This window comes from Eschrichtius robustus, chromosome 13 (assembly GCF_028021215.1).
Source record: "Eschrichtius robustus isolate mEscRob2 chromosome 13, mEscRob2.pri, whole genome shotgun sequence".
Lineage (NCBI taxonomy): Eukaryota > Metazoa > Chordata > Mammalia > Artiodactyla > Eschrichtiidae > Eschrichtius > Eschrichtius robustus.
The window spans coordinates 58,665,884-58,689,904 of NC_090836.1; the positions used below are offsets into that span (position 1 = coordinate 58,665,884).

General features: G+C 42.4%; 1 protein-coding gene across 1 annotated transcript in view; it reads left to right on the top strand.

Annotated features, from left to right (window-relative positions):
* Positions 1-24,021, top strand: part of MYRFL (myelin regulatory factor like) — a 121,689-nt gene that overhangs the window by 36,946 nt on the left and 60,722 nt on the right. The window contains exons 3-6 of the mRNA XM_068561076.1: positions 16,078-16,145; positions 16,251-16,509; positions 17,315-17,406; positions 23,821-23,971. Coding sequence (XP_068417177.1) covers positions 16,078-16,145; positions 16,251-16,509; positions 17,315-17,406; positions 23,821-23,971 — 570 coding nt within the window. The remainder of the gene's footprint in view (positions 1-16,077; positions 16,146-16,250; positions 16,510-17,314; positions 17,407-23,820; positions 23,972-24,021) is intronic.

Genomic DNA, 24,021 nt, shown 5'->3' on the forward strand with positions numbered 1-24,021 from the left:
AATTAATTAATTTATTTATTTTTGGCTGTGTTGGGTCTTCGTTTCTGTGCGAGGGCTTTCTCTAGTTGCGGCGAGCGGGGACCACTCTTCATTGCGGTGCACAGGCCTCTCACTGTCGTGGCCTCTCTTGTTGCGGAGCACAAGCTCCAGACGCTCAGGCTCAGTAGTTGTGGCTCACGGGCCTAGTTGCTCCGCGGCATGTGGGATCCTCCCAGACCAGGGCTTGAACCCGTGTCCCCTGCATCGGCAGGCAGATTCCCAACCACTGTGCCACCAGGGAAGCCCAGCTTTGCTAATTTTTGAATACTGAACCAACCTTGTATTCCTGGGATAAACCTCAGTTAGTTTTAAAGTGTTATCTTTTTATGTATAGCTGGATTCAATTTGCTAAAATTACTTTGAGGATTTTGCATCTGTTGGTCTCCAGTTTTCTTTTTTTTTTTAATAAATTTATTTATTTATTTATTTATTTTTGGCTACATTGGGTCTTCATTGGTGCACGCGGGCTTTCTCTAGTTGTGGCGAGCGGGGGCTACTCTTCATTGTGGTGCGCGGGCTCCTTCTCATTGCGGTGGCTTCTCTTGTTGCAGAGCACGGGCTCTAGGCACGCGGGCTTCAGTAGTTGTGGCACGCGGGCTCAGTAATTGTGGCACGCAGGCTCTAGAGCACAGGCTCAGTAGTTGTGGCGCACGGGCTTAGTTGCTCCGCGGCATCTGGGATCTTCCCAGACCAGGGCTTGAACCTGGGTCCCCTGCATTGGCAGGCAGATTCTTAACCACTGTGCCACCAGGGAAGTCCCTCCAGTTTTCTTATACTGTATTTTTATGGCTTTGATATCAGGATATTGATAGACTTCTAAAATTAGTTGGGAAGTGTTTTCTCCTTTTAAATTCACTGGGTGAGATTGTGTGGAATTGAATTTATTTTTTCCTTAAATGTTTGATAGAATTCACCATGAACTCTTCTGTGCCTGTAGCTTTCTTTGTTGGAAGACCTTACTATGAATTAAGTTTATCCAATAAATTCAGGACTATTTATGCTATCTCTTTCTGCTTAAATAAGTTTTGGTAGCTTGTTTTCTTTTTTCCCCAGGGAATTGATACATTTCATTGTCAAATTTATAGGCAAAGAGTTGTTCATAGTATTTATTATGCTTTTATAGGCTTTTACAGGCTCTAAGGAGTCTGTACTGATATTCTCTTCTGTTTCTTATATTGGTAATCACTTTCCTCTCTCTCTCTCTCTTTTAATTAGTCTCTTTAGAAATGTATACGTTTTGTTGACCTTTTCCAATAAGTGTCTATTGGTTTCATTGATCTCCTCTATTGTGTTTGTTTTCAATTTCACTGATTTCTACTCATTATTTCCTTCTGATTGCTTTGGGTTTAGTTTGCTCCTCTTTGTTTAGTTTCTTAAGGTGGAAGCTTAGTTCTTGATTTAAAGTCATCCTTTGCTTTCTAATTGAATCATTCAATGCTATACATTTCCCTCTCCATAGGGCTTTAGCTGCCTTCCTCAATTTCTTTTTTTTTGTTTGTTTTTTTATACTGCAGGTTCTTATTAGGCATCAATTTTATACACATCAGTGTATACATGTCAATCCCAATTGCCCAAGTCAGCACAACACCATCCCCACCCCGCCGCAGTTTTCCCCCCTTGGTGTCCATATGTCCGTTCTCTACATCTGTGTCTCAACTTCTGCCCTGCAAACCGGCTCATCTGTACCATTTTTCTAGGTTCCACATACATGCATTAATATACGATATTTGTTTTTCTCTTTCTGACTTACTTCACTCTGTATGACAGTCTCTAGATCCATCCACGTCTCAACAAATGACTCAATTTCGTTCCTTTTTCTGGCTGAGTAATATTCCATTGTATATATGTACCACAACTTCTTTATCCATTCGTCTGTTGATGGGCATTTAGGTTGCTTCCATGACCTGGCTATTGTAAATAGTGCTGCAATGAACATTCGGGTGCATGTGTCTTTTTGAATTACGGTTTTCTCTGGGTATATGCCCAGTAGTGGGATTGCTGGGTCATATGGTAATTCTATTTTTAGTTTTTTAAGGAACCTCCATATTGTTCTCCATAGTGGCTGTATCAATTTACATTCCGACCAACAGTGCAAGAGGGCTCCCTTTTCTCCACACCCTCTCCAGCATTTGTTGTTTGTAGATTTTCTGATGATGCCCATTCTAACTGGTGTGAGGTGATACCTCATTGTAGTTTTGATTTGCATTTCTCTAATAATTAGTGATGTTGAGCATCTTTTCAGGTGCTTCGTGGCCGTCTGTATGTCTTCTTTGGAGAAATGTCTATTTAGGTCTTCTGCCCATTTTTGGATTGGGGTGTTTGTTTCTTTAATACTGAGCTGAATGAGCTGTTTATATACTTTGGAGATTAATCCTTTGTCCGTTGACTCGTTTGCAAATATTTTCTCCCATTCTGAGGGTTGTCTTTTCGTCTTGTTTATGGTTTCCTTTGCTGTGCAAAAGCTTTGAAGTTTCATTAGGTCCCATTTGTTTATTTTTGTTTTTATTTCCATTACTCTAGGAGGTGGATCAAAAAAGATCTTGCTGTGATTTATGTCAAAGAGTGTTCTTCCTATGTTTTCCTCTAAGAGTTTTATAGTGTCCAGTCTTACATTTAGGTCTCGAATCCATTTTGAGTTTATTTTTGTGTATGGTGTTAGGGAGTATTCTAATTTCATTCTTTTACATGTAGCTGTCCAGTTTTCCCATCACCACTTATTGAAGAGGCTGTCTTTTCTCCATTGTATATCTTTGCCTCCTTTGTCATAGATTAGTCGACCATAGGTGCGTGGGTTTATCTCTGGGCTTTCTATCTTGTTCCATTGATCTATGTTTCTGTTTTTGTGCCAGTACCATATTGTGTTGATTACTGTAGCTTTGTAGTATAGTCTGAAGTCAGGGAGTCTGATTCCTCCAGCTCCGTTTTTTTGCCTCAAGACTGCTTTGGCTATTCGGGGTCTTTTGTGTCTCCATACAAATTTTAAGATGATTTGTTCTAGTTCCGTAAAAAATGCCATTGGTAATTTGATAGGGATTGCATTGAATCTGTAGATTGCTTTGGGTAGTATACCCATTTTCACAATGTTGATTCTTCCAGTCCAAGAACATGGTATATCTCTCCATCTGTTGGTATCATCTTTAATTTCTTTCATCAGTGTCTTATAGTTTTCTGCATACAGGTCTTTTGTCTCCCTAGGTAGGTTTATTCCTAGGTATTTTATTCTTTTTGTTGCAATGGTAAATGGGAGTGTTTCCATAATTTCTCTTTCAGATTCTTCATCATTAGTGTATAGGAATGCAAGAGATTTCTGTGCATTAATTTTGTATCCTGCAACTTTACCATATTCATTAATTAGCTCTAGCAGTTTTCTGGTGGCAGTTTTAGGATTCTCTATGTATAATATCATGTCATCCGCAAACAGTGACAGTTTTACTTCTTCTTTTCCAATTTGTATTCCTTTTATTTCTTTTTCTTCTCTGATTGCCGTGGCTAGGACTTCCAGAACTATGTTGAATAATAGTGGTGAGAGTGGACATGCTTGTCTCGTTCCTGATCTTAGAGGAAATGCTTTCAGTTTTTCACCATTGAGAATGATGTTTGCTGTGGGTTTGTCATATATGGCCTTTATTATGTTGAGGTAGGTTCCCTCTATGCCCACTTTCTGCAGAGTTTTTATCATAAATGGGTGTTGAATTTTGTCAAAAGCTTTTTCTGCATCAATTGAGATGATCATATGGTTTTTCTTCTTCAATTTGCTAATATGGTGTATCACATTGATTGATTTGCGTGTATTGAAGAATCCTTGCATCCCTGGGATAAATCCCACTTGATCGTGGTGTATGATCCTTTTAATGTGTTGTTGGATTCTGTTTGCTAGTATTTTGTTGAGGATTTTTGCCTCTATATTCATCAGTGATATTGGTCTGTAATTTTCTTTCTTTGTAGTGTCTTTGTCTGGTTTTGGTATCAGGGTGATGGTGGCCTCATAGAATGAGTTTGGGAGTGTTCCTTCCTCTGCAGTTTTTTGGAAGAGTTTGAGAAGGATAGGTGTTAGCTCTTCTCTAAATGTTTGATAGAATTCACCTGTGAAGCCATCTGGTCCTGGACTTTTGTTTGTTGGAAGATTTTTAATCACAGTTTCAATTTCATTGCTTGTGATTGGTCTGTTCATATTATCTGTTTCTTCCTGGTTCAGTCTTGGAAGGTTATACCTTTCTAAGAATTTGTCCATTTCTTCCAGGTTGTCCATTTTATTGGCATAAAGTTGCTTGTAGTAGTCTCTTAGGATGCTTTGTATTTCTGCGGTGTCTGTTGTAACTTCTCCTTTTTCATTTCTGATTTTATTGAGTTGAGTCCTCTCCCTCTTTTTCTTGATGAGTCTGGCTAATGGCTTATCAATTTTGTTTATCTTCTCAAAGAACCAGCTTTTAGTTTTATTGATCTTTGCTATTGTTTTCTTTGTTTCTATTTCATTTATTTCTGCTCTGATCTTTATGATTTCTTTCCTTCTGCTAACTTTGGGTTTTGTTTGTTCTTCTTTCTCTAGTTTCTTTAGGTGTAAGGTTAGATTGTTTACTTGAGATTTTTCTTGTTTCTTTAGGTAGGCTTGTATAGCTATAAACTTCCCTCTTAGAACTGCTTTTGCTGCATCCCATAGGTTTTGGGTCGTCGTGTTTTCATTGTCATTTGTCTCTAGGTATTTTTTGATTTCCTCTTTGACTTCTTCAGTGATCTCTTGGTTATTTAGTAACGTATTGTTTAGCCTCCATGTGTTCGTCTTTTTTACGTTTTTTTCCCTGTAATTCATTTCTAATCTCATAGCATTGTGGTCAGAAAAGATGCTTGATATGATTTCAATTTTCTTAAATTTACTGAGGCTTGATTTGTGACCCAAGATGTGATCTATCCTGGAGAATGTTCCGTGCGCACTTGAGAAGAACATGTAATCTGCTGTTTTTGGATGGAATGTCCTATAAATATCAATTAAATCTATCTGGTCTATTGTGTCATTTAAAGCTTCTGTTTCCTTATTTATTTTCATTTTGGATGATCTGTCCATTGGTGTAAGTGAGGTGTTAAAGTCCCCCACTATTATTGTGTTACTGTCAATTTCCTCTTTTATAGCTGTTAGCAGTTGCCTTATGTATTGAGGTGCTCCTATGTTGGGTGCATATATATTTATAATTGTTATATCTTCTTCTTGGATTGATCCCTTGATCATTATGTAGTGTCCTTCTTTGTCTCTTGTAACATTCTTTACTTTAAAGTCTATTTTATCTGATATGAGTATAGCTACTCCAGCTTTCTTTTGATTTCCATTTGCATGGAATATCTTTTTCCATCCCTTCACTTTCAGTCTGTATGTGTCCCTAGGTCTAAAGTGGGTCTCTTGTAGACAGCATATGTATGGGTCTTGTTTTTGTATCCATTCAGCAAGCCTGTGTCTTTTGGTTGGAGCATTTAATCCATTCACGTTTAAGGTAATTATCGATATGTATGTTCCTATGACCATTTTCTTAATTGTTTTGGGTTTGTTTTTGTAGGTCCTTTTCTTCTCTTGTGTTTCCCACTTAGAGAAGTTCCTTTAGCATTTGTTGTAAAGCTGGTTTGGTGGTGCTGAATTCTCTTAGCTTTTGCTTGTCTGTAAAGCTTTTGATTTCTCCATCCAATCTAAATGAGATCCTTGCCGGGTAGAGTAATCTTGGTTGTAGGTTCTTCCCTTTCATCACTTTAAGTATATCATGCCACTCCCTTCTGGCTTGTAGAGTTTCTGCTGAGACATCAGCTGTTAACCTTATGGGAGTTCCCTTGTATGTTATTTGTCGTTTTTCCCTTGCTGCTTTCAATAATTTTTCTTTGTCTTTAATTTTTGCCATTTTGATTACTATGTGTCTCGGCGTGTTTCTCCTTGGGTTTATCCTGTATGGGACTCTCTGCGCTTCCTGGACTTGGGTGGCTATTTCCTTTCCCATGTTAGGGAAGTTTTCGACTATAATCTCTTCAAATATTTTCTCGGGTCCTTTCTCTCTCTCTTCTCCTTCTGGGACCCCTATAATGCGAATGTTGTTGCGTTTAATGTTGTCCCAGAGGTCTCTTAGGCTGTCTTCATTTCTTCTCATTCTTTTTTCTTTAGTCTGTTCCGCAGCAGTGAATTCCACCATTCTGTCTTCCAGGTCACTTATCCGTTCTTCTGCCTCAGTTATTCTGCTATTGATTCCTTCTAGTGTAGTTTTCATTTCAGTTATTGTATTGGTCATCTCTGTTTGTTTGTTCTTTAATTCTTCTAGGTCTTTGTTAATCATTTCTTGCATCTTCTCAATCTTTGCCTCCATTCTTATTCCGAGGTCCTGGATCATCTTCACTATCATTATTCTGAATTCTTTTTCTGGAAGGTTGCCTATCTCCACTTCATTTAGTTGTTTTTCTGGGGTTTTTTCTTGTTCCTTCATCTGATATATAGCCCTCTGCCTTTTCATCTTGTCTATCTTTCTGTAACTGTGGGTTTTGGTCCACAGGCTGCAGGATTGTAGTTTTTCTTGCTTCTGCTGTCTGTTCTCTGGTGGTTGAGGCTATCTAGGAGGCTTGATGGGAGGCTCTGGTGGTGGGTAGAGCTGACCCTTCCTCAATTTCTGATATGCTATATTTTGATTTTCTTTCAGCTCAAAATATTTCCTAATTTTCCTTGAGACATCCTCTTTAACTCTATGTGGCTGGAATTGGGTTAATTTCCAAATATTTGGGAACTTTCCATGTATTTTTCTGTCACTGACTTGTAGTTTAATTCCATTATGGACAGAGAACATACTCTATATAATTCTAATTCCTTTAAATTTGTTAAGGTTTGCTTTATGACCCAGGATATGGTCTACCTTGGTGAATGTTCCATGTGCACTTGAAAAGAATGTGTGCTCTGCTGTTGTTGGGTCAAGTGTTCTATAAATGCTAATTAGGTCAAGTTGGTTGACATTGTTTTTCCGGTTTTCTATAGCCTTGATGATTTTCGTCTACTTCTTTTATCTATTACTGTGAAAGGAATGCCAAAGTCCTCAGGAATGATTGTGGATTCAGAGTCCTCAGTTAAGTTCTTTTTTTCTCAGCACTGTCTTCTGTCTTCCAACCTCTATGGTTTCTGATGAGAAATAGGCAGTTATTTGAATCATTGTTCCCTTGTATGTAATATATCATTTTTCTCCACTTGCAAGATATTGTTTTATCTTTGGTTTTCAGCAAGTTTATTATAACATGGCTGGATATGGGCATGGTTTTCTTTGAGATTATACTGTTTGGGATTTGCTCAGTTTTTTAATCTGTAAATTTTTGTTTTTTTACTACCTCTAGGAAGTTTTTAGCCATTATTTCTTCACATTTATGTTTCTGTACCAGTGTCTTTCTTTCCTCTCTCTAGGACTCCAATGATACAAATGTTAGATCTTTGATATGGTAGACAGGTCCCAGAGGCTCAGTTAATTTTTTCAATCTTTTTCTTTCCTCTCTGTTGTTTATACTGGATAATTTCTGTTGATTTGTCTTTAAGTTCACTGACCCTCTTCTGTCATCTCCATCTGTTATTGAGCCTACCTTGACATTTCTGTAAATGCCCTTCCTTCTCTCCCTCATGAAAGACAGAGAGTGGAACAAGATGTGAATCTCAATAGTAATGGGGAAACCTATTTGCAGGTATTTTGGTACCTGGCTCTTGCTGCTCTTTGCCAACAAAAACATCCTTGCCAAAATGACCATGGGGAAGAAGGGAGGCTCAACATTTTGCAAGCTAGTTACACACACACGCACACACACACACAACTGGTGGGTTGCCACATGTCTGAGCCCACACTCTGAGCTGGCTCTTCTGCTCCAGGCACTGCATGGGCTGAACCCAGGCACTAATCGCCCTTGTGCCTGCCTTCATATTCCTCTCAATCCATCCACACAGCTGCCATGAATTCCTGTGAGAAGGGTGGGCAATGGGTACATCCTTACCATCTCTGCCTACAAAAAACCTGCCAGAAGTTGTCAGTTTCTGTCCCCTACAAGACTTTTCCTCAAAAGAAGGTAGACCTGATTCCATCAGGGTTCTGTTTAATCATCTGGATCACTTTTATAACTGGCATAAAGTACTTTAGCTGTTTGTGGGGAAAAGTGAACAAGTCTTAAGTCTTATTCGAAGAGCTGTCCTTCTACCTGGGAGTTCAGAAATCTATCATATGATCTTAGTCTCCATGATAATAATGGTCCTTCCAGCAAGACCAGAGATATCTCCCTATAGGCGATTGCTACTGAGATTCCGACATGGTTTGCCCAATCAGATTCAATCTCTACCCTTGGGAGTGGGTGTGTGGCATTTGTAAGTGAGGTAGAGGAAGGAGTTAATACTGTTGAGTATTTACCAAGTATTAGGCATCGTTCTTTGCACTTTACATATTTACTCATTTAATTGCATATTTGATTTTACACATTTCATTCTCTTATCAACTCTTCCAAATAGGCACAGTATTATCCATATTTTACACATGAAGAGGCTGAGGTGCAAAGAGGTTAAGTAACTCTTCATATGTCAGTAAGTGGCAAAGCTGGGATTAAAATATGCCTGGCTCTAGAACACCTGCCCTTTCTTCTACATTTGTCTTTTGGATTAATTGATGTTTTAGGGGATGTTTCAGACTCCGTGACTCTCAGGGAAATACATGAAGTGGGTCTACATTTATCTGCCAAAAGGTGTGACTCACAATGGATCCTGAGCCATAGTTTGCAAAGATTGTCAGAGTTCAGGCCCGTTAAAGAAAAGTCCTATGATCAGATAAGCTGCTATTGCCTGATAAAAACGGCTCAGGTGCATGCAGTTAAGTGGAGCTGCAATAGAAATCCAAGAGAGAACAAGTGGAAACAGTCCCAGTCCGTGACCATGGATTTGTTGGGCTGGCCCAATGATCATTGCATCTGTACAATGTATTCAAATACCCCAAGTGTTGAGTATTTATAAATACCAGGCTCTCTTTTTGCAGGTTAGTTGCATTCCTCACAACAGCGCTGGGATGCAGGTTTTCTTGCCTGGGCTCCCAGCTAATAAATAGCAGAGTTGGGATTCAAACATGAATTTACTACAAAGCCTGCGTTACTTCCTCTCTACTATATTGCCCATGAATTCTGCCTTTTAAAAGTATCAATGACAACCCTTTAAGCGATTTAAGAGAACATTAGGCTGTAAAATTTCTAGGAGCAAATTTGAATCTCATAGGCAGATTTTCAAATCTCAAATATATTAAAAAATGGAATTATTTGCTCTGTGAAACAGATGTCCCTAAATGCTCTATGGAAAACTGGTCCCCCGAGATGCTGTGGGAAAAAAAGAAAGTTCCATGATCAGTAATAAGTATGTGACTCACTGGCTTAAACAAAATTAAATGTATTTCTTTACTGCAGGACTTCTCAGGGCCTTTGATGTGCTAATATGCAACTGGGAAAGGGAAACGTTATGCAGTGTTCTCAAACTTATGTGGCCATGGGCCCCTTTTGGGAGCATGTACCCACGTATGAGCATTGGGATGTGCTGCTCAGGACATTCTCATCCTTCCGTTTGAATCTAGTTGGTATGTTGAACCGGGGGCAGTTCTGTCAGGATGGGAAGATTCCTGACAATTGCTCTTAACCCTGTATTTCCTTGCGTGGTGGAGTCCAGGGCAGCTGTCTGCCCAGGAGGAGTAGGAGCAGGCAAAAGCCCTCTCTGATCCCCTAGGTTAGCCAGCCTGTTACCTACTAGGCACACAGGTGAGCTGTGGTGGCTGGACACACCGGGAAATGTCCAGGTATGGAGTGCCGCCTGGAGGGCGGGAGGCTAGAGATTTAGGGGAAAGCATAAATTCCTGGAGGTTGCGGTGAAAAAGGACAAGAAGTGTGTGTCTGTGTGTGTGTGTGTCCGTGTGTGTGTCTGTGTCCGTGTGTGCGTGTGTGTCTGTGTGTGCGTGTGTGTCTGTGTGCGTGTGTGTGTGTGTAGAAGAGGGAAGGCTCCGGAAAAGTCACCAGTGAATCTTCAAGACAGGTTTGTTTCATTCAGAAATGCCCAGAGATTCACCTGCTTCCTTCCTTTACTCAAAGTGCAGGCCAGGTTGTAGCAGCAGCAGCAGCATCGCCTGGGAGCTAGGACTGTAGCACCTCAGGCCCCGCCCCCAAAACGCTGAATCAGAATCTGCAGTGTTAACAGGATCCCCATGGGATTCACAGGGCATATTACAGTTTGAGAAGCCCTACTTTAGGTCACTTGCACATGCCTCCTTCCCGACCACCTCCCAAGACCCAGACCAAGTCATACAGTTTGGTTTGAGTGTGTTCAGTGCGGGGAGACAGTATACCGAGCTTTAGGCTGGCCTTGAGGTGCTGCAGATGGGGTAAGAGGGAACTAGCTGAAGACACTGAGGTGACAGCTAATCACAAGTTTGAATGGGTGACTTCATAGGAGGGGAACCTAGAGACATATTAGGTCCATGAGGAATCAACTGCAGGTTTCATGTCATTTCATTCTAATGGTTGAGCTTAAGCATCTAATATTCTGGGTTTCACTTAGGACATATCTTATTGAGGTTGGAAGGAAAAATGAGTTAGGCGTCAATGACCAGCTGCGTGTTTTACTTCGGCCACCAGTAGAGTGGGGCTGATAAACTCTTTACCGTGATGTTGCGAAAGGGAGTGAGGTAATCCGCATAATTCTATGAGATGAGCTTGTTAAAGGCTGAGTTCATTGACCGGTTTGATTTCTGGGTACAAACGGATGCAGCAGGAGAAAAGCTAAACAGAATCCTGGGCGAAAAACATTACCAGTGACTTCTAGATTATAAAGATTTTGTAGAAAATGAAATAACTTATAGTAATTAATTTGATTAGGATATTTAAATATCTGTATTGAAAACATTGTGTTCTTTAGAGCATACACTCTGGTGATAGATCACTTTACTCCAGTTTGACTAGATGCCAGATGAATAATCTCGGGTATGTTACTTAACCTCATCAAGCCTCAGTTTCATTGCCTGTGGTGTAGGGGCAGTAATAGTACCTTTTCACACGGTGGTAGCAGAGATTAGATGAAGCAACACCTGCAAGGGTTAGCTCAGTGCCTGGACCAGAGTAGGTCCTCCATAAAGGTTGTCTATTTCTAAAGCAGCAGGGGGGAGTGGTGAGAGGGTCAGGGTTCTTGCAGTTTGCCAAGATAGAGCCGAAGGGGAGGGGTGGCAACTTGCTTTTCTTGCTTCCGCTACCCTGTCATGAAATGATTTTCTTGGGCTACTTTATTCACTGATGACATTTCTGCCAAGGCCCTTTCCCATCCCAACTTCTGGGTAGTGGGTACAAACCCTATGCAAGCTTGATCAAGTATTTATCAAGTGCCTACTACGTGCTCACCAGTGGGCACTATGCAGGAGATACACACACACACACACACACACACACACAGTATTAAGACACGCTCTTAAGTGAATGTCTGCATGGGAGGACATGAATCATACACATGAAAAACTGGAGAAAATACTTCTTTTTCTCTTTTTTAAATTATTTATTTATTTATTTATTTATTTACGGCTGTGTTGGGTCTTCGTTTCTGTGCGAGGGCTTTCTCTAGTTGTGGCAAGCGGGGGCCACTCTTCATCGCGGTGTGCAGGCCTCTCACTATCGCGGCCTCTCTTGTTGCGGAGCACAGGCTCCAGACGCGCAGGCTCAGTAGTTGTGGCTCACGGGCCCAGCTGCTCCGCGGCACGTGGGATCCTCCCAGACCAGGGCTCGAACCCGTGTCCCCTGCATTGGCAGGCAGATTCTCAACCACTGTGCCACCAGGGAAGCCCCAGAAAATACTTTCAGTAACAACTATTTTTATGCTGTAATTGGGTGATGGGGTACAACAGTGAACAAAACAGATACGTTCCTGCTAATAGTTTACCAAGGGCAATATGGTGGAAAGCAGTCTGCCCTGCAGGGCACCCAGGCATTTTTCTTTGAGTTGGTGGTGTGTGGTAATAATGATAAACAGCAGATTGACTTTCTGTGGATTTAAGTATTGTTTTTAAGTTCTCAGCAGGCAATGCATTTCCTTATCACCTGCTCCTGGGGAGAGCCATTCCCATCCCTTCATTCTTGGTGCTCCGTTGTTGTGATGCAACTCCAGTGGGAAGAGAAAGACAATGGCGTATAGTATAAAGTCATTCAGTAAGATGAAGAAAAATAAGTGTAAGGCAAGGGAGTAGAAAGTGAGGGGTGGGGGAAGGCTACCATGTTAGATTGGTGGTCAGGAATGCCCTCTCTTGATATATGAATTTATATAAATAACATATTTATGGCCATATGTCAGGTAAAAAGCAGTAATTCATATTTATTAAGTAATAACTCTGTACCAGGCACTGTGCTGAGTTGATATCACTGTGCAGTAGAGCTTTAGAGAAGGTGTAATTTGTATGTGAAGACCCCAGGGGAGTCATTGGAGAAAACTGAGGACTGGACTGTTGAATTGTGAATAGTCCCAGATTGGTGTTCACAGGAAGCCTTGTGTCTTAATACTGTGAGTCCTGCAGTCCTGCCTAGTGTTTAGTAGAGTTATGAGCATGTACTAGGTACTCAGTAAATCCTTGATCAAGCCTGGCTGCAATCTGAAAGAAATCCTGCTGCTTTGGGTGCAGCATGCAGATGTCATGGATGTGCTAACCTCAACCAGCTGGAGAGAAAAGTCTATTTTGCACTCCTTTTGGTTTGCATGGCATTCAACCCCCAGGAGACCACACTTTGCCATTCATCCTCCAAAAAACAAAAGCAAGTTATGTGTCTGAGAGGAAGGGATTTAGAAAGCAAATTATTCATTTTATAAAATCATTTTATAAGAATGTCTTGATTTTTATAACCATTTCCTGTAGAAGGTAGAGATAGAGACAGCCCCTCAAGGAGTGACCAATGGTTCTGTCAATTTCTAGGTCCCTTCATGGAAATCCCTTCAGCATAATAGGAAACTTCAGAGCACTGAAGGCCCAAAACAGTCTAATGTGCATTGCTGACATCATGATTGTGAGTAGGGAGGAGTTAACTGCTTAGAAACAGTCTCAGGCAACAGTGTTTTTCTTAAGGTTAATCATTGCCCTTGTTTTAAACAATTTGCTTAGTTTTGAAGGTAGCTATCATTAAATCTTACGTGAAATTTTCTGAAAAAGAATGCAAAATTTCTCCCAATACAGTAAAACGCATTGAACATGAAATGCAATGAAATAAAGGAGTAGCCAGACTGAGTTTGGGAAGGGAGAGTAAACTGTAAGGAAAGTATTTAAACTTCTAAATTCTCATTTTAAAACCACCAACACATGTTGCTGCTACTCAACACAGGGACCTTTGCTTCTCCACAAGGACCTGCTGGGTGGAGCATGCATTCCAGTCTGTGATGTGCCATGCCATATTTCTCGAGTGTATTGATAATTTGCTTGTGATTTTCAGTTTTCATTAACATTATTGAATTCAGTGGTGCCGCAAATGTAAAGGAAAGTAAACAACTGCCTTGAACCTTGAATGTGGAATTGTGAGATCACAGGGTCAATCACAAAATTTAATTTGTAGATTTTTTTAAAATTAATTAATTTATTTTTGGCTGCATTGGGTCTTCGTTGCTGCGTGCGGGCTTTCTCTAGTTGCGGCGAGCGGGGGCTACTCTTTGTTGTGGTGCGCAGGCTTCTCATTGCGGTGGCTTCTCTTGTTGCGGAGCACGGGCTCTAGGTGCGCGGGCTTCAGTAGTTGTGGCGCGCAGGCTCAGTAGTTGTGGCTCACGGGCTCTAGAGTGCAAGCTCAGTAGTTGTGGCACACGGGCTTAGTTGCTCCACGGCATGTGGGATCTTCCTGGACCAGGGATCGAACCCGTTTACCCTCCATTGGCAGGCGGATTCTTAACCACTGTGCCACCAGGGAAGTCCTAATTTGTAGATTTATACACGTAGAGTGGTACGAAGTTGAATGGTGCCATATATACGGCTTATAATGAAAACCAGTAATGCTTTGCCCTGCTCCTCCCCATGTCCCTAAGTTTGGCTCTCCCAGAGACAGATACTTTCCAACTCTTTTAGATGTTTCTACCACCTTTTATCTGAATAATGTTTTATATTGCTGTTCTTGCTTTATACATCTTAAGAACTTACTATCATCTTCCAGGAGGATTTAACTTTCTTATATCATATCCAACACCCACTTCTATCCCCAGCCTCCCAATATCATAAAGTTGTATAAGAAGTTTTGGTTAGGTTTATATTCAGGGATTACATTACTATCACTGTGTGTTCACATATAATTTACTACGATTATATTTTCTTTCTTGAGTTTTTTTTTTTGTCTGCTTTTATTTGCGTTTATTTTTTTGCAGCATTTATTCCCGGGCCATAAGTTTTCATTTCTTCAGTCTCTTCTAGGATGTCTTTTCTTCTGTGCAACCTCTTCTTCTGGTTTAGGAACAATCTGTTCTTTTTCAGTAAGGATCATCTCAAGGTGGAAGGGAGAGCTCGTGTATGGATTCATCCGACCATGAGCTCTGTAAATCCTGCACCGCATCCTGGGAGCTTTGTTCACCTGGATGTGCTCAATGAGTCCTTCCATTTTTCGCCCAATAGCTCTACAATCTCCCTGGATCCATTTCTCCAGAGAATAAAACTTTCCAGTTTCTGTTGGGATGATAGAGGTAGTTGCCTGACTATACAGGTGGGAGAAGTTGATCTAAGGGTCCAGCTGTTCTTTAATTAAACTGTCAATCAATTCTTTCACTTTTAGCTCTACCTTACCCCTGAATTCAGAAACTGCTGGTGATGCCAATGTCTTGGGCTTTTCTGGAGTTGTTTTCAAATTGGACAATATCTTGTTGGTTCCTACATCCCCTCTACCATCCCCAAGCAGCTTTTCCCTTCTGCTAATTCAGTTACCATCCATCCTATTTCTGTCTGCCATACTGTTACTGAAATATGGTCTGTTGTAGTCTCTGTTCATGTACTCTATGTCTTTTTCTGTTTATGCCTCTTTATTCCTTTACTTTTATTTCGGTGGAGTTTTTGGAGTTTCATTTTGGTGGAGTTTTTCGGTGGAGTTTTTGGAGGAAGGGAAATGTATGTTTTCTATTCCCTTATTAATAAAAAGTGAATAAACTATAAAGGACCAATTTGAGGAGAAAACATAAGTTTTCTAGTAAATAATAAAAACAGATTTCTCTCTTCATTGCATGATGTTGAAATCTTAATGAACCAAGAAAAATATGATAGCTTACTCTCTAGCAAGAGAATCAACTGGAGGATGGTGGTGATTATATATAACTTAGAACCACAGAGTTTCTGAGCCATAAGAAACTTTTTGAACAGAAAACGTAGGGTTTTTTTGAACAGACATTTTTACACTTTTCTTAGTGATGGTACTCATTTTTCAAAATGAAATTTTACTTGCACCTCAATATGTAAAACAGAAAAAAGTTATAAAATATTTCCCCCAGGCTTTTAAAATTTTTCTTTTGTAAAACACTTGAGCTCCTTCCAAGAGCTTTGAGATTCCCCAGAGCACAGATGGAAAACCATTGCTTTAGTGGTGACATTTTATACTGCTTTAGCCCAACCATCTCTCTGGCGTAAGTGCTTTGAGAATGTTAAGAAGCCACAATAATGTTAATTAAGCTTTGTTGAGCACGCACTGTGTTTGGGGATGTATGTTATGGGCTTTATACACGGTATCTCATGTAATTTTCACTATGATGCTATGAGGAAGGCATAATGATTATTCCCATTTTATAGGTGAGGAAACAGGCCTGGAGAGGTTAAGTACTTGTTCATGGATACACAGCTAGGAAGTGGAAGAGCTGGGACTCAAACCCGGGTCTGTTTGACTCAGAGCTCACTCAACATGACACTGGGCATGTTCTGGTGGGCTTTGGCCCCCAGGAGCACCTGGAACCCTCCCTAGGGGTGCTGTACATGGAGGGCTGCTACCAGTTTGTGAAAAAAAAAAAAATAATGATGGAATAAGTTACAAACAAAAGGAATGCATGTCTCTAATCCTCAGGCAACGCCAGCTCCCAGATACCCCACCCTATTCTGCGTCAGACTCCTGCTCTCCTCCGCAGGTCACAGGTGAGTGGGACCCACCTCCCTCCCGCACGTCTGGCACTTGCTTCTCTTCTTTAGGACTCTGCGTGGTGAGAAAGAGGGGCCTTTCTCACTTGTGTGTTCCCCCAGGTGCGTGCTGCCCGACTCTGACACCTGCCGCCGGGGGGACGCCAGCTGCTTTCCTCCACTCGGCAGCTGCTCCTGGGATGCTGCCTGCACACCTGCCGCAGGGCTCGTCTGAAATGAGCGACTCTGCGCATTCCCACAGTGCCTCTCACAACTGCTACCCAGACGCCCGTCATCTCAGGACCCCTCTGGACCAGTCTGTGTCCTCCCATCTGGGAACTGGTTGTTCTTACCATCCGCGGCCTCTGTGCCACAGTCCTGGGTAAAGGGCAAGATATTGAGTTATGAAAGACCAGCCAGCGCCTCTCCCCAGAGGTGCTGGTAAAGAGTGAACTGTGGAGTCCTCTCCACGAGATGGCAGTGTTGAGACATATATCAGACACCCAGTGCCCTTGGCTTTAAACCAACTTTTAATTAACAATCCACTGAACCCAAGGTCCTCATTCAGTGGAAAGCTAAAATGTCAGAAATGTACAGGGAGATTCTGGGTGCTGGAGAAAGCACTGTTTGCATCTGCAGCCTCAGCTAGACCACTCAAGTGATCTGTGAATGAGCTCCCTGAAAAATAATCTGTCAACTGTCTTAATTAGTATTCTTTTCTTCTCTTTCCCTTCCTCTCCGCCTTTCCTCTCTTTCGTTCCTCCTTCTGGATCTAGAGGATGGCAAAAAGAGTAAAGGCCATCAAAAGCTGTGATAAAATTCTACGTGAAAAACATTTTCAGGTATAAAATATACCCTTAAATTTTAAGTATCTTCTGTCTTTGTCTCAATGAGTCCTCTGCCTTTGGAAATGTTGTCAGTTTATTTTTCAAATAGGTGAATCCCAGGTCCACTGGATAGTGAAAAACTAAGTTTCAGACTTAGTAGGGCTCATAGAATAGGAGCTTGCTCCGTCCACTCCATGTGTCCACCTGGTGTTGCAGACTAGTAGGACTCAAGGAACCTTAACTAACTAGAATTAGTCTTAGGAAAAGGCCCAGAGCAGAGTCCTGGGAAATCAAAGTTGATTAACTGTGACGTGGAGAGAAAAGAAGAATCCTAACCTTATTTTGGGTTCTTAATTTTAGACCCTCATTGCCACCGACCAAGAAGAGAAAGTGCACACAGGCGCTGGAAGACTCCGGGGACTGTCACGTGTGGGACCACCACTCCAGACCAAGTGAGCCAATCCGGGGCCTGTCGCTGCCATTAAATCATGGATTTTCCCCAGCCTTGGAGTAGCCCTACAAAATTAGTTTCTCTCTCATAGAAGGGCAGTGATAGGCTCTGGGAATTTATTTCTCCCCTCTTGACATAATGTTTCATGCAGTGTTAGGTAGGGTCATACAGGTGCTCCTGGGAAGAGATGCCATTGTCTCTCTGGTGGAGATGAGATGCTGGTCCCTTCAGTTTTAGGGGCAATTGTGTCTCAGAGGACCAAGGCTCCAGGCCTGGGGAAGCCGTGCCGTGTGGCAGCGCCTACAAGAGCCCGCTGGTGTGCTCGTTGCTTCGTTCAGCTCAATCCTTCTCAACTCAAACGTGCACACGTGTAACATGGGGATCTTGGTAAAGTGCAGACTCTGGTTCAGCACGCCTGAGGTGGGAGCTGAGATTCTGCATTCCTAACAAGCTCCCAGGCGATGCCAATGCTGCTGCCTCATGGGAGGTACTCGGAGAAGCAGGACTTTAGAGCAGCGGTCCCCAACCCTTCTGGCACCGGGGGCCGGTTTCGTGGAAGACGATTTTCCATGCGTGGGGGGTGGGGAGGATGGGGATGGTTCAGGTGCTCATGCGAGGGCTGGGGAGCGATGGGGAGCCGCAGATGAAGCTTTGATCGCGCGCCCGCTGCTCACCTCCTGCTGTGCGGCCTGGTCCCTAACAGGCCATGGACCTTACCGGTCCGCAGCCCGGGGGTTGGGGACCCCTGCTTTCGAGGATTTCTCCAGGGCAGCAGGAAGGTAGAAAGCTGAGCTTCCCTAGCACTTGCTTCAAGTTAGCAGGTTCCCAGTAGATCTTTGAAATTCTGGAAAATCACTTTAGAAGTCTTTCAGCAGCATTATACGATACCCAAGTGGTCAGCCCCCCTCATTCTTTGTCTTATACATCATGGGACATACCATGTTTTGAGCTTAGAGACCTGATCAAGTTGAGAACAAACTGAGGCTTCTGAGCCTGAAGGCTTGAACTTCTGAATCTCCAGAATAAACGCTGTGACACTTATTAGGGGAAAGGAGAATCCTCCATGCCAGTGCTATTAGCCACTATAAATACTTAATGTAGGCCGTGAGAATAGTGCCCCAAATACAGGGTACCAAGTCATATCTCTTTCACTCCCATGCATCAGCTTGGCAAGAATCCAAGATTTCCCTCTCGAGGCTCCCCTCCCTCTACTGTCCCTACACTCCAGAGGTTTATGCTGCCCGGACAGGAGGTGCCTGTGGCTTTCTCCCCTGCTCCGGTTGCTGCCTTTGCCTTTCACAGCCACACGATAAGAGCTGGTCCTCTGTGTCCCGTGGAGCCTGCTGGTCCTTTCAAGGACGTCTGGCCTCAGCTCCATCATGGGCTGTGAGGGTCCTTCAGTGGACGATGACGTCACTTGGCCATGTCCCACAGATCGTAACCCCCCAGGCATGCTGTGGTAGCACCGCACCGGGCATGCAGCCATCGTATAAACCAAACCTCTACTGCCTTCTTATCTTTTGCATGTATCCACCATGGCCGGCAGCTGCTTGATTTTTCTTATTCAACCTTAGAAACGCAAAATGCTAATTCAAGCCTTGTTTCTGGATAATGTAGAGCTCTCCATCCACCTTCCTATGCATGGTTACTCTAATTTCTTCAGGTATCCTTGCATCCTGCCTGCAGCTTCTTTATGCTTCTCAAATACAGAAAGCTGAGTAAATTTCTAGCCAGATGAGGGGACCATCTGTTCACTCTCCCACAGATGCAACAGCTCCCTCAGTGTACTGGGCAAGTCACCCAAACCTTCCAAGAGTTTTGTCATCAAACCAGACTGCTCCTCAAATTCTCCTGGCTATTTCAGAGTTAAGCTCCATCCTGTGGTGATGTTCTGTGGCCTGTCCCTAGAGAGGGCATTGATTTTTCACCCTCTCCAGAGAACAGCCATAGAAAAGTAACTGAAATGTTCCAACAGATAGGAAATCTTGCATCCCTTGTTTAAAGCCTATTCAAAGGTCACTGAAAAGCCATCTAAAGATAACTGGCTCCAGACAACAGTTCCAGAATGAAAAATGAGCAGGTTCCCAGGGGAATTAAAAAAACAACAACAAAAGACCCAATCCAAATGCCATGTTTTCAGCAGAAGTTTTCCAGTGGAGAACTCATATTTGATGTTGCAGAGGCCAAGGGTTTTGCAAAGGTCCTGGGGAAATGGCATACGGGTAGTGGAAGGAGGAGTTAGTCTTATGGGCAGGATTTAGATGGGGGAAGATGTTCTAAATCAATTAGTAAGACTTTTCCGGTGACTTTTTCCCCAGCAGTTCACTTTGGCCAAGGATGCCAAGAACCCCGTTTACAGGGATCACAATGTAGAATTACTGGGTTGCTGGGGGAAAATGTAAAATTTGCCTAGAGAGAATGGAGCTGCTGGGCAGGCTCCTGCCAGCCGGTTCCTGTCCCCACGTGGTCTGGACCCCAAATACGAGAGGGTTCCTGGTCCCACCTGATCCAAACTCTAAATAAAAGAGGGCTCATAGCCTCATATGGTTTGAACTTCAAATGCATGAGGGTTTTTCAGCCCCAGAGTCCTACCTTTTGGTCCACAGTGAGAGGTGCATGGGCTGAAGTCACACAGTAGAGTCAGGAAAAATATCTGTCTCATGTCTCCAGTAATTGGGGACTTTTCAAGCCTGACTTGTCTTGATTATCAAATGAGAATCACAATTTCTACTTCACCCATTTCTAAGACTTTTTAAAAAAGTAATGTATAAGAAAATATTTTGAAAGACATTCAAATGCAAGCTGTGAATTTTCTCCAAAAAGTTGGGACTTGGGCAGTTTGCTACCTTCATACTTCTGCTTCTCTCCTCTGTTACATTATCTCAAGAAATCCTCAGTGTAGCATGAAGAGAAGAGAAGGTTTGAATCCCATCTCTTCCACATAACAGCTGTGACGCTGGACTAGTTATTTCAGGTCTTTGAACCCCAGTTTCCACATTTGTTAAATGGGATTAAGAATCCTTACCTTGTAACCACTTTATAAATCTGTTTGGCTGCATCTACTAAAACATATCCAATGACCCAGTGATTCCCCACCTAGGAATATACCTAACAGAAGTGTATACACATGCCCACTAAAAGACATCCCCCCAAATATTCATAGCAGCACTAGGTATAATAACCATAAACTTAAAATAACCTAAACGGCCATCAGGGATAAACTGTGGTATATTCATGTAGTGGAGTACTACACAGCAATGAAAATGAACAAACTACTACCATTTGCAACAACAGTGAGTGAATCTCATAAACATGATGTTGGGCAAAAGAAGCCAACACATAAGAGTACATATCATATTGTACCATTTCTATAAACTCCTCTATGGTGTTGAATTTCAGAATAGTGATTATTCCTAGGCAGGAGAAGGTAGTAACCAGAAAAGGGCATGAGTGCGTCTTCTAGAGTGCTGGAAGTGTCCTATTTCTTGATCTAGTGGTAGTTACCTAGTATAATTCATTTTATAAAAAAGTATCAAATTGTGTACTAATGATCTGTGTACTCTCCTTCATATATGTTATACTTCAATAATGAACGTTTATTGAAAAAAAAGGGATCCTTACCTTGAAGATGAGTTAACGAGTTGATGAGAAACTATGCCAAGTGTCTGGGACAGCGCCTGCAGCACAGAAAGCACACAGGACCAGTAGATATCATTATTATTATTATCATTAATCTTGTGGTCCCAGATTGCCATCCCTGGGGCTCACCAGCTGATAGCTAGCTCCCAGGGAAGCCAGGACTATGTCAGCCCTATGGAGTGGCTGCCCCGAAAATCTTGCTGCTGTGATGGGAAAGGTCTGGAAATACCTTTATCCTTGAGGACAATGTCCCCTACCCACTGCCCACCCTCCCTACCAGCACTTGGAGGAGTGGAGCTGACCTTTGGTTGATTCCCCTGGCACCTTACTGCCATACTTGAGTAGGAAAGGGTCCCAGTTAGCTGGTATTCACTCAGGCCCATGACATTAATTATTTCACATCAGATAGAGTTACTGTGGAGGCCAAGAACAGAAGTATTTGCCAAGGCTTGTTAGGAATAACTGAGTCACCTGAGTTGAAACAGATACGTGTGATAATGACAGTGCCGCTAATACTAACCAAAGGCACCACTGTTTAAACTCTTACTGGTGGCAGACACTGTGCTAAGCACTTACCGACATGACTCACTGAATTCCTTCAACAGTCCTGGGAGGCATCATACTGTTACTCACGTTTTGCAGGTGAAACTGAAGCCTAGAGACATTAGACTATTTTCCTAATTGTGTAGCCAGTAAATGTAGAGTTGTGATTCAAACCCAGTTCCCTCTGATCCCAAACTCCAAGTTCTTGAACTTCCTTTACCCTCTCTCCGCTGAAGGAGGGAGGAAGGAAAGATGGAAGAACTAGTTTCTCCCTTTCTCTGAACTTGGTATAAGCAGGCAAACCATGGAAGGTTTTTTGTTTGTTTGTTTTGAAAAGCTTTTGAGCCAGGTAACTTGTGGAGGAGTGAGGGCATGAAGAGCTACTTGCATTGCTGACCTCCTGTATCCTTTTTATTTTATTTTGGCTGCGCCGGGTCTTAGTAGCCGCACGCAGGATCTTTTTTTAGTTGCGGCACGCGGGCTTCTTAGTTGTGGCATGCATGTGGGATCTAGTTCCCTGACCAGGGATTGAACCCGGGCCCCCTGCATTGGGAGTGCAGAATCTTACCCACTGGACCACCAGGGAAGTCCTTGACCTCCTGTATTCTTAGCTGGGAAAAAGTTTTTCAGGATTTTGAGAAAATCCTTTTCCATAACGGTTATTTACAAAACCCCCAAAACAGATGTTCTGCTTAGGTGACTGGTAATAGTGATACCCCAAGAAAAACACAATTTCTGTGACATTTGGGATCCAAAATAACCTGAAGCAGCTCTGCTATTTACTTAAGAAGTCCTCAATAAAAGTATAAAGAAAGAAAGCTAGATGAGTGAAGGAAAAACCAGCCATATGCCCCTGCATTTTCCAAGCTGTGGGCTAAGTGCACACGCTGTATAGAAGCTGGTGTCATATCCTGTGTTGTTGCTTACAGCCGACACCTGATCTTATGTACACACACAATTTCCCTTTCACTCCTGATATCAGGCATGAGTGAAGGTAGGGGAGCTCACAGAAAAGGGAAACAGCAAACATCCTAATGGAATTTACATAAACTTCTTCTGCGGTTGAATTGTACCATTTGGTACAATTAGACAAACTCAAATTAGACAAACAACTTGCAAGGATTATGCAAAAATAGTGGCTTGCACATGTGAAATTGCTGTTATTGGACCATTTTTGATATACAAAAGTAGCAATTTCATATAGTTAATACTACCTTCTAACAAGATATTCTGTGTTACTTTATCTTGGTATTAGCTTTGAAAGTCCTTTCACTTGTATTATGATATTTTCTCTGCTTGTGTGATGTTGCAAGATGGGCAGGACACCTGTTTCAATTTCCGTTTTGCCGTTGAGGGAAGTAAGACACTAAGTGAATAAATAACTCATCTAAGTTCAAAAAGCTAGAGACCACAGAATCTTGGTGCCGCAAGGGACCTATAATAGATTAGCGTGTATTGGTTGCAATTAACAAAAACAAAGAAACAAAGGACAAAACCAAAAACGAAAACAAAAACCCTCCAACTGCCTTAAGCAAAAACAAAACAAACAAAAAGTCAAAATGAGGGGCTTTACTGGCTCCTGTAACCCAAGATTTAGGAGTGGATCCCAGAACTCAAATCATGCCATCAGGACTGGGTGCCCTTCATTCTCAACTCTGCCTTCCGCCGTGCTGGCTTCATTCCCAGACAGGCTTTTCCCTCATGTCCCAAAATGGTGCCAGCAGCTCTTGGGGATGTGACTTATAGGTTCAAACCTCATGGAAAAGAATCAGCATCTTTGAACCCGTCTTCCCTAAAATGCTGAGATCCACTTTGCTTGGATTGAATTAGGCCATGTGTCTACCTGGTGCAATTACTGATGCAAATAGTGAATGCTGTAGTTTGATTGATCAATCCTGCGTCCCCTACCCTCCTTGGGCTTGGAGAGGACTTCACCTGAATCACACAAACTGGGAGTGAGGAGATGCCGTGACAGAAATAGGGTAGATAGATACTGAGGGAAAAATTTCTAACAAGTGCTTGCCGCGGCACCTTAGAATCACTGACCCCAAGCTGCTCATTTTACAGATGAGGAAACAAGGCCAGCCACATGCCCCCTGCCTCCCAACACTTGTCACTCCCCACACGGTCCCTCTGCCTCATACATGGCCTATGCATTAGCTCCATGCAGCTGTCTGTGAGTCTACGAAAAACAGCCTTGGAGGAAAGATTTAATGCACCGATTTCTTTGCAGTGACAAGCAGGAGTCACAGCAGCGAAGTGCAGGACCACGACAGTGAGAGACAGAACATGATGCTTGTGGACCAGTGCTCTCCTGCTTTGAAGTGGCAGCCATACCGAAGCGTTCCTTGGCATAGTTTATTAAACAGTCAATATGAAAAACTGTAAGTGGCCTTAGGAACCCTGTGCTTGGCTGGAGAATGAGGGGAGAAAG